Source organism: Saccopteryx bilineata, chromosome 1 (assembly GCF_036850765.1).
Source record: "Saccopteryx bilineata isolate mSacBil1 chromosome 1, mSacBil1_pri_phased_curated, whole genome shotgun sequence".
Classification (NCBI taxonomy): domain Eukaryota; kingdom Metazoa; phylum Chordata; class Mammalia; order Chiroptera; family Emballonuridae; genus Saccopteryx; species Saccopteryx bilineata.
Genome location: NC_089490.1, coordinates 14638272 through 14648857, shown reverse-complemented (window position 1 = coordinate 14648857; position 10586 = coordinate 14638272). Strand labels below are relative to the sequence as shown.

At 51.9% G+C, this 10586-nt stretch overlaps 1 protein-coding gene across 1 annotated transcript in view; it reads right to left on the bottom strand.

Moving 5' to 3' along the window:
• Positions 1 to 1244: 1244 nt before the first annotated feature.
• The window catches only part of RAB44 (RAB44, member RAS oncogene family), a 35053-nt gene continuing 25711 nt past the window's right edge, over positions 1245 to 10586 (bottom strand). The window contains exons 11-15 of the mRNA XM_066252920.1: positions 8831 to 8912; positions 7649 to 7763; positions 5980 to 6081; positions 3753 to 3829; positions 1245 to 1766 (exon numbers count right to left, since the gene is read on the bottom strand). Coding sequence (XP_066109017.1) covers positions 1676 to 1766; positions 3753 to 3829; positions 5980 to 6081; positions 7649 to 7763; positions 8831 to 8912 — 467 coding nt within the window. The 3' untranslated portion in view covers positions 1245 to 1675. The remainder of the gene's footprint in view (positions 1767 to 3752; positions 3830 to 5979; positions 6082 to 7648; positions 7764 to 8830; positions 8913 to 10586) is intronic.

Below are 10586 nucleotides of genomic sequence, written 5' to 3'. Positions count from 1 at the left end.
CACTGGGGGCGAGAGAGCCAGCGTGGGGCCGGGAACGGGACAGGCCGGGCCACGACAACCATCCTGCATATAGCAGAGGCCGAAAGGGGTCCCTTAAGGGCCTCTGCCCCACGCTTTAGTGGCTTCTGATGCCTGGATCTTCTCTTCACCTCTTGCCGAGTACCCCCTGGCTTCTGCTCCTGTGCCTCTAGTGACAGAGAGCTCAGGGTCCTGAGATGCCCCCTTCAGAACTGAGCAGAGGGTTGGGGCCTCGCCCCCTTCAGAACTGAGCAGAGGGTGGGGGCCGCGCGTGGAGATGCCGCCGCGCAGCAAGCAGGAGGGCGCCGTGCCTCCCCTGCTCTCCCGGGTTCTCTTCCCTCGCTCTCCGGACCTCTGCCTCTCGCAGTCTCTTGGCTGGTCCCTCTGTGGAACTGGGGTTTCCTCTGAGTCAGCTGAGGAATTCACCAACATGATCACCAAGCACCAAGCGCAGCGCCCTGCTCACGCTGGACCGCAGGACGTGGTGAGCACCCTGCTCACGCTGGACCGCAGGACGTGGTGAGCACCGCTGCGGTCACCGGTCAGATGACACAGATGACAGGAGATAGTCCAACACAGGGAGGCCCTCCCTCTGAGTTTCTTCCAAAGCAAGCTCCCCGAGGGCACTGAAAACCTCCCTCCCCGGAGGGTGACACACGGTCCCCTTTCAGGAGGTGGCGGGGTGGTGGAATTCTGGGAACTCCCCCCAAAAGCTCCAAAGAGGAGCCCATGAGTGGTGGAACCCCATTTCCCCACAGCTGCTCCCCGGGCCCCCACCTGCCACGTCCCACTTGTGCCTCAAGGGCATCCCAAGATTGACACCTCAGGGCAGAGGGCTGCACCAGGGGACAATCGGCATTGGGGTGGGAGGTCCCTGAAGGTGATCCCTTAGAGGCAGATCTTGCAGAAAGGGCTGGGGCTACGGGTGACACAGAGGGGATGGGGCCAACGGGGGCCCTGAGAACATTGCTCTTCCCCAGGATGGGATTCCCCTCGGAAGGAACCCCACGTTTGCCAACGGCTACGTGAGTGAGACGATTTCCCCGGCTTGGCGCTTTGCCCGCCGCTCTGCCCGGCACGGAACAGCAGGATGGACGACTTTGATGAAAAGCGTGCCTTGTCATCAACAGGCGATGCCAATGAGTAATCACACCCAAGCACCAGCCTTGAAAAGTCTCTTTCCTCCCTTCCACGTTGATTTTTATTTCTGACTATGTAGAACTACACGGTCATTGTAGAAGGGTCTAAACTACAAATACATAGAAAAAGAAAATAACAAGACCCCCTTCCACATTCACCCTGTCATTTTACCGCCCAGAGATGTGGGGCCAATATTGTGGCGTGTTTTCCTTAAGTTGTTTCTCCAGACTTTTCTTTTCCTTAAAGAGCCCCCCACCCCCACCCCTAGGATTATTTAACTCGGCAAAGTCCTGCAACCCCAGGGCAACCCCAGAGCTAAGAGCAGTGTTGGTGGAGCCCCTGCCTGCGGATGGATCCAAGTCCTGGCCTGAGGCGGGTGCTCCTGAGCTTGCAAGTCCTGGCCTGAGGTGGGCGCTCCTGGCCCCGTCTGATGTGCTGTGGCCAGGCGGCTGGGTGGGTCAGGAGCTGGAGGACAGGAGCTGGGGGACAGGAAACCCCACGCCAGCAGGTCAGGTGGTCAGGAGCAGCAGCCAGCTTTCTTTGGTGGCTTCTCAGGGGCCACTGCCACCAGTGAGTCCTTCAAGCGGTCTTCTTGGACCTTGAGTGACCTGCGTGACCACATGAAGGTGTCAGTCCCATCTCTCCCTCCCAGCGGCAGCAGGGAGGAGCCGAGGGTACAGCTGGGGGGGGGGGCTGGAGGGCTGCACCCCCAGCTTCCTCTCTCCCACCTGCTCTGCCCCTGCCCTACATGCCACATGGCACCGGAGAGGGGGGCCACGGAGACTCTGGCTTCTGTCTCTCTTCCGGCATTCTTCCTAGCCGTCTCTGTGCCAGGCACTGTGCGAGGGGCTCTAATTGTGAGGAGAGGCCAGCGTGTCCTCGCCCCGCCTTGCGTATTGCGAGAGGTGGAGGAGAGATGGGTTGGTCAGGACCCAGGAATGGGGAAGCGCCCAGAGGGACTCCACAGCAGGTCCAGGAGGGATGAGGGAGCAGGAGGCAGTGTACCAGCTGAGCCACAGCAGAAAAGGGGGGTACATTCAGGCAGAGGGCAAAGGCTCAGGGCCCATAGAGCTGGGGCTGGGGAAAGTGAAAGAAGCCCACTCCTTTTCCTCCTTCCTTCCTCCCTCCCCTCCTCCCTCCCCCCTTCTTCCCTCCTTCCCTCCCTTCTTTCCTTTCTTCCTTGCTTCCTTCCTCCTTTCCAAGTATATTTACTATGTGCTGGGTATTTTGCTTAAAGGACAGAGCCTGAGGACTGAATAGCCAGAAAAAAAAAACAACCTTGGAGGCAGCAGGGGTTCAGGGGTTCAGGGTCCTATGGTCCTGGAAGAAACCTGGGCTTTGATCCGAAAGCAAAGGAAAGTCATTGAGCAGTTTTTTGCCAGAGAGCATCACAACTGAGCAGGTTTACAGATTAGCAAGTCACTCTGTAGTTACTTTGTCAAAAAAGGAGCTCAGCGATTCAGTGATCATCTGGTCTGATACCCTCCCTTTTACTCTTTTCTTTTCTTTCTTTTCTTTTCTTTTTTCTTTTGATAGAGACAGAGAAAGAGTTCGAGAGAGGGACAGACAGACAGGAAGGGAGAGAGATGAGAAGCATCAACTCATAGTTGCGGCACCTTAGTTGTTCATTGATTGCTTCTCGTATGTGCCTTGATGGGGTGTGGAGGGGGCTCTAGCAGACAGAGCGACTGACCCCTTGCTCAAGCCAGTGACCTGGGGCTCAAGCCAGTAACCTGGGGCTCTCAAGCTCATTTCTTTCACTCATTGAGTACCTAGTATTTGCCAGGTCCCAGGTGTGTGTGGGGGGGCTAAATAAAACAGACATGGCCCCACCCTCCAGGGTCTATAGCCTAAGGCCAGGGAGGCAGACACAAGTAAACAGACACGTGTGTGTGTGTGTGTGTGTGTGTGTGTGTGTGTGTGTGTGTGTAATTTGACCTGGAGGGTTTTGAAGGACAGAGTGGGTGATCCAGGATAATGGTCAAGGGGAGTGGTCGGGGAGGGCTGTGCTGAGTGGCCAAAACTTAGTGTGTGTGTGTGTGTGTGTGTGTGTGTGTGTGTGTATGTGTGTGTGTGTGGTGTGTGACCATGTGTTGTGCATGTGCACATGCAGGGACAGGGGAGATGGCCCCAGAGATGAGCAGGACATTGTAAATCATTTGGATTTTACTCTATTTTCTTTTCCATTGATATTTTTTTGGGGGGGGAGAGAAACATTGATTTGTTGTTCATGCTTTTATTGGTCGAGTCTTGTGTGTGCCCTGGCCAGGGATTCAACCCACAACCTTGGCATCTCAGGACGATGCTCAAACTAACTGAGCCACCCGGCCAGGGCTGGATTTTAGTCTGAACCCAGTGGAAGTCACTAGACTGTTAGGAACACTTGACGGAAGAGAAAGCGAGGCTCAGAGAGGGATGTGGCTTTTGGGCGGCGATGCTGCTCGTGGGAGTGGGAGAATAGAGCCAGGAGGCTGCACAAGGCGCCCTCTCCTTCCGCACACTGGCGAGCCCTATGCTTGTACAGGTGCGTCCCACACAGCCCGGCTGAAGGCTGCCCAGAGGGTCTGGGTGGGACATGGCAGGGTGGCACTCACCTGGCCAGGTTCACCACGGGTTCCAGGATGTTGTGGCCCAGGGCAGCGCTGCACTCTCCAAAGGAGACCCCCAGCTCCTGCAGGCCAGACAGATGGCGTATGGGTGCCTGGGGGAGACCACCCGAGTCCAGGCCGCAGCCCCCACCACCAAAAGCCTGGCCGTCAGACAGAGTCCCATCCAGTCGGTCTGCGCCAGCCCCAAAGGGTGAGGCAGCCCCGCCTCGGGCGCGGCCCGTGGTCCCCAGCCTGGCACTCTGCCCACTGCCCTCCACCCTGGAAACATTCTACAGTCTTCAGAGCGACAGTGGGAAGCCTGTGTCCCAACGTAGAGAAATGTTCTTGATATTCTTAAATCCTTCGTTAAGTCTTTTTTTTTTTAATTTCAAAAATACTTAATTGGGGGAAATATTTAAAAAGACAGCATAAAAAGAAAGTACAAAATATAAACCACCTCTGTGAGTATATATAGTTTCATTCTGTTTTATATCACCCTATTATTAGGGGTTAGGGGCGTGGGCTGAATGTCATTAGACTGGTAGGTTAAGCCACTGAAACTGCCATGCTGGTGGGCCCCGGACAGTCGAATCCCGGCAGTCACAGGGTCAGCCTGGCCTCCGCCCGGGTTTGCAGAGGCTTTTCTGACTTCACATTACAGCACAAGCGCTTCCTCCGCACCCTTCTTCGGTTACTTTCCCAGGACAGGATTCTTCATGGCAAATGTTAGCCTCTCACATAAACCTCCACAATTTAACCACCGACTGCCGTCCAGCGTTTGTCCTTCTAAATACTACTGTGGAGAGCATCCTCATGTAAACACGTCTGATTACACATTGTACACGGGCATCCATTAGGAGATTCTCTAGGGATTATTACTTCTGCTTCTTTTAGGATAAATTGCTAGAGGAGGAATTACTATGTCAAAGAGATGAGCTGCTACTTTTAAGAGGAAATATTCCCGCCGAGCGGACGCCACAGTGATGACCTCGGGAGTATAAGAAATGAGAGAAGAAACCGCGGCATGAAAATGCCAAGCAGGGTTGCTTCCGACGCGGGGCAAAGGGGTGGGTTCTTCATTTTTTCTTTATTATTCTCCAGATTTTTCTGAAATGTGGTCAAATTCTATTCATAAATAAATGGTACCCACTGTCTGGTGGTGGGGCTTTTGATGTTAATCTTCCTAGAAAAGAATCTGAGTCTTAAAATAGATTAAATTAGAAGGAATGTTATGTTAATTAGAGGCCAGAGATAAAATTAAGATTTGATTGGGAATTTTAAGTGAAGCCTTTTTATTCTGAAGATATTTTTTTATGTAGGTCAGGACATTGGGTGGGGATCTTCTAATTCAGCAGTGAGGTTCAATGTCAAGCCCACCATGACGGCCTCATGTTTGGGTCTAAGGCTGGGGTGGGTGGGAGGCAGAGGTGGCCAGGCTACTGTTCACTCTGACCTGGCCTTTGGCTGGGCAGGGGCAGAAATGGCCACTCGGTCCTTCTTGGTTGCCCAGGCCAGGAGGACTATTCCCTACCCTGTAGGGAGGGTCAGCCCAGTTGTAAAGCCAGTAGCCACGGCCACCATCACAGCCATCTGCTCCATGCAGGTTCGCATATGTTTTGGACAGACAGTAATGAAACAACAGAGCCAAGAACTGGTGGGCCATCATCTTTATCCTAGCTTGCACCCGGCGGGCAAGAAATATACACAGTGGGAAAACACTTCCCTTTCCATTCAGGGCTCCCAAAGCCACTGACTTAGCCGAGTTTCCTACAGTCAAAGTTTTTTACCTCACCAGCTTTATTCACCTCTGTTCCCCATCTCCTTCTCTCTGCACAAACTCTGCACAAACTGGCTTCTCCCTCAGCACTCTGCCATCTTGGCTGCTTCTCCTCTCCTCCACGTGGTCTTTCTCTGCTGTCCTTTCTCTGCTCTCTCCTCTAATGCTAATCTCAGGAACTGAGAGAGAGCAAGCTCCTGGTCTGCCCCATTTTATAGTGTAGAATTCAAAACCTTTAATTCAATATACAAACAAGGAAGTCTCTGATACAGTCATTTAGGGTGGGAAATGCTTAGTCTTAAAACTAAGCCTTAGGGTATAACGACCCTGCCTGCTTACAGCCTGTCCCCCACACTCAATGCAAACTATAAGCGAGCAAACCTATATATCATATTTACAAACTTATTTGGCCAACACCAGTCCAGGCTGGGGGAAAGGCTGACGCTCAGTGCTCACCTTGGCCAGCTGCTGCCCAGCCTCGGTGGACACCTGCCGCACCTCATCACAGTCCATCTTGTTTCCCAAGAGAAGAACGACCACTCCATCAGCCCCTGCTTCCTGCACAAAGAACACATTCCCTCAGCCACATGTGTTGAGTGCCCGCAGTGTGCCAGGCCCTGGGCGGATTTGGCCCGGACCTCCGGTGGCTTCCTCCCCCACACATGCCACCTTTCCCTGTCACACTCACTCCACACCTTTCCCACCTGGACACCTTTCCCTTCATCTGCAGTGAGGCTGCCCCTCCTATCTGCCTGAAATCATGTCATCCATTATCCAAGGCCAACCTCAAAGGAACCTCCCCCAGGAAGCCTTCATGGATTGATCCTGCCCCTGTCCCTCTCTTCCTACCTGTGCTCAGTAGCCCAGTGCTTGATTACACAGGCTGCATTGGCTCATCTAATTGTTTCATTGTTGGAGACTGCAAGCTGACAGGGTCCTTGTGGTTTAGATTTGTGGGGGACTGGCAGTAAGCTGACAGGGCCTTGCTGCCCATCCCCCCACCTCACTTGCTTGATCTCTAATTGTTGAAGTTGATAACGGCAATTTACATCTCCTTCCCCACACCTCCATGTTAGCTGTGATACTGGATTGTTTCTACGCATCCCATCCCCCATGTCCCTCGGAGAGACTGGAGGCAGTTTTCTTTTTACTTTTTGTTTTGTGAAGTTAAGATGTTATGTATGGTGGAGGGATTTTTGGGCTCTGGGGAGAATTCTTAGTTTGCCTTGGGAATGTGATTTTGTATCTGAGTTCTCTTTGATTTGCAAATGACTTTGCTTTACACTATAAAAATAAAGCTTTTGGGAGTGCAGGAGCTTTTGGTAGGCCATTAGCCACCATAAAACCTCGTAATCACATCCTTTTTCTTTCTGTGTTTACTTTCCAATCCTCCACCGTTTCCACTCAAGACCTATAACATTATTAGTCACACTGGTTCGTGACAGTTTGGTGAATGATAATAATAATAATAGCTTTAACTGAGCACTTACTACACACCAGGTGCTGTGCTGAAAGCAATTCTATCAGTTAATCCTCCCAACTCTACGAGAGAAGTTGGGAGGTTGAAGTTCAGAGAGGCTAAGTCACTTGTTCAGGGCCACAGAGTTGGGGTGGGATAGTTGGGCCCTGTCTGATCCCCAAGCCCAGGTGCCCTTATATATTACCTTATCCTACTTCTTTTGCATCTCTCCGGCTGGACTAGAAACTTCTAGAAAAAGACATGTCTTACTTCATATTCCTCTGCTATTTTAAAATATACTGAAGAATTTCAGCATCTATGTATCAATTAAGTACATGGGGAAAAGAATGAGAGATGTGTGGACAGAAGAATTATCACATAAAGTGGTACTAGAATTACATTATCCCCAGGTATTAAGGAGACATCACAGAGCTGCTGTATGTAAGAAATGTTCATAGGATAAAGGAAGTAGTTTGTTTTAGAGGCTGTACTGTGTGGTTGTGGTTCCTTTATACTACTTCCAGCCCATCCAGCCACATGCCCTCAGTGAGTTGTCTATTATATCATTTGTAATCCTAGGAGAAAAGGCAGAGTGGGCAGGATCTAACTTAGATGTTACCTCTTGACTCCAAAAACTGCAGCCAACCTCAGCAACCATCTACTCACCTGGAGACAGTCCAGCCAGTAGCGCACGTGGGCAAAGCTCTCCTGGGATGTGACGTCGTACATGAGCACCACTCCATCAGCTTTGCGGAGCAGCTGCCGCGTCATACTGTGATACCTGCCCAGGGAGTCTGTGTGAGGCCATGCCTGGTGGGCTGACCCCAGGCCCCAGCCTCCATTGGCAAAGTGGGAGAATTCAGCTTTCCTGCTACTAATTGCTTCCCAAAGACAGTGTGCATATCCTTTCCTTCTCACAGTGTAATTATTGTTGAATAGGTAACAGTTCCTGTGGCTCCAATGTCCAAAGATACCAAATACACCCAGAGAAAAACCCCACCCTCATTCTGTAGCCACCTGGTCCCCCACACCAGAGGCAACCTGGGTTACCAGTTTCTTAAATGTTTTTCCAGAGGTATTTTATAAATATCCATAAATGTGTATATGCATACACACACATCTAGACACACATACACACACCTACCCTTTGTGCCGTTAACACAAATACAGTGTAAAATACTCACTGTACTCATTAATATTCAGATATTAAACAAAATACTTTGTTTTTTCTAGTCAGTAAAAGTGACTTGGAAGTGTTTCCCTGTTAGACCTAAAGAGGGTCTTCAGTCTTTTTCGTGACTTCATAATATTCTATCATGTATGGATACATCCTGACCTATTTCACTGGTCCGCTATTGATGGTGTTTAGTTTGTTTCCAGTGTTTTGTAATATTAACCCTGCTATGAACAGCCTTGGTCCCTGTGTCATCATCAGCATGTCTGAGTTTATCAGAAGAATCAATTTCTAGGAGTTGAACTGCTGGGTACAAAGAAGAAGCGCCTTTGAAGTTGTGGTCACTGCTGCCTCACTGGAAAGTGGAGGGCCAGTGTTTTCAGAAGGATGGATGACTGTGTGGCTGTCCCCGAGGGCCAGGCTGGGATGACCCTCACAGATGCCCTGCCAGACCAAGGGGGCCTCTGGGTCTGCTGCCCTGTCCTCCTCACCGGGCCTGACTCGGGGCGCCTCCCCTGACCTCAGACCTCCAGGGGCCGATGTCTCTTCGGCACTTGGGGGCCTCTCGCCCATGTTGGACCCCTCAGGGTCGGGGCCACCCTCTACCGCGGCACCCCGGGACCCCAGGTCAGCTCAGGCTGCTGATGCCACTGAATGCAGACAGGGCCCCTCACCTCTCCTGGCCAGCCGTGTCCCAGAGCTGCAGCGCGTAGCACTTGTCGTCCACCAGCAGGTTTTTGACCTGAAAATCCACTCCTAGGACACACAGAGAGGGGTTAGGCTTCCTGCTCTCGGGTTACCATCCAGAACTTGGAGTCCAAATTAATGAGCACTGGCCTCAGGGGATGGGAAACTTTGGCTTCTGGGCTTCCTCCCCTCTGCTCCCAAAATCCCATCCAGACTCAAGGGCCCATGCCTTTCAAGAAGCGCTGCCGGACCGCCCAGCCCACGGGGCTCACTGCCCTCCGTGCCCACACAGGGAGCTTGTGTCGCTTTGACCTCTACAAACACGTCTGTCTTCCCACCTGCACAGTAGGGATTACTCCTGTCTGCTTTGGGAAAATCTGCTTCATTATTTTATTTCTTTTAATTTTTTTATTTATTTATTTATTTTTACTTATTGACTTTAGAGAGAGAGGAAGGGAGAAAGAAACATCTATTTGTTGTTGTTCCACTTATTTACGCACTCATTGGTTGATTCTTGCACGTGCCCTGACCGGAGATCTAACCCACAACCTTGGTGTGTCAGGAAGACGGTCCATCCAATGGAGCTACGTAGCCAGGCCCTTCCTTACATTATTTTTGCAATGCCTATTTCTTATCCTAATCGTGGCACGCATCTTCCCCCTTCTGCCAGACAGCGGGGTAGGCAGCCGCCCAGGTGTGAGGAGCGCCGGCTTCAGAGAGGATGGATTGGGCTGTGAGCCGTCCACTCTCTGCCGCTGGCTGGGTGACCTCAGGCAAGTCACTTCACCTCTCTGAGCCTCCCTTCCTCATCTGCAAGGTGGCAATTTAAAACTGCCCACGTTGCAGGGTGAGTGGGAAGATTAAATGACTTCTGCACGAGATTTAGCCCAGTTTCTGGGAGAGGGGAGATGCCTGAGAGGTGGTAATTTTTATTATTATTATTAATTCTCACCTCCCTGAACCCCAGCCCCTCGAATTTTACAGCCCCACCCCTGTCTGTGGTCATGGTTCCAGACCCTGTGTGTAAATAGGGAGGAAACAGTGAAATCCCCAGGGAGGTTTGGTTTGGAATCTTTGGGGTGCACCTTTCTGCCCACCCCTATTCCCAAGGAGACCAGGTGGGGCGATGGAGAGGGGATTCTTTCTCCCTGTCCCCACCCCCTTTCCCAATAGAGCCTTAAGGCTGCAGAGCCCAAGCCAGCTCAGGAAAGGGGTGTCTCCTATTCGCCTTGAGCTGGTCTCTTACAGTGACCCCCATGATCACCTGCCACTGGCCACAGGTGGTGGCTGACACCATAGCCCCCCCCCCACACACACACACACCATCATGCTCTCCCCAGGGAGCTGAGAGAAGTGACGGCCCAGGACGCCAGACCTTAGCAAAACAGTAACCTCTGGGGTCACCAGATCCATGTCCTGTGATAACAACATCCAGCCTCTGCTCACATCCCCACCATGGAGACTCCCAAACAACTCTTCACAACTCATGATTATTCTTCGTAGGGAATAACTCCCCCATTACGCCCGCTCCTCCGCCTCCCTGTCCGTCTTCCTGCCCGGCCCATCCACGTGTCCTCACACGCTCCCCCCAGATGCGTAGCCCTGTAAACTGGTAGGATTAGAATGTCTTCTCCTTCCCAAGGAATCGACTCTCTTACACGAGCAGCCTCGGGGAGAGAGCCACGCTGATGCCAGAGGAGGCCGGGGCACACGCAGGAATCAACCCAGGACTGCTTGAGTAAG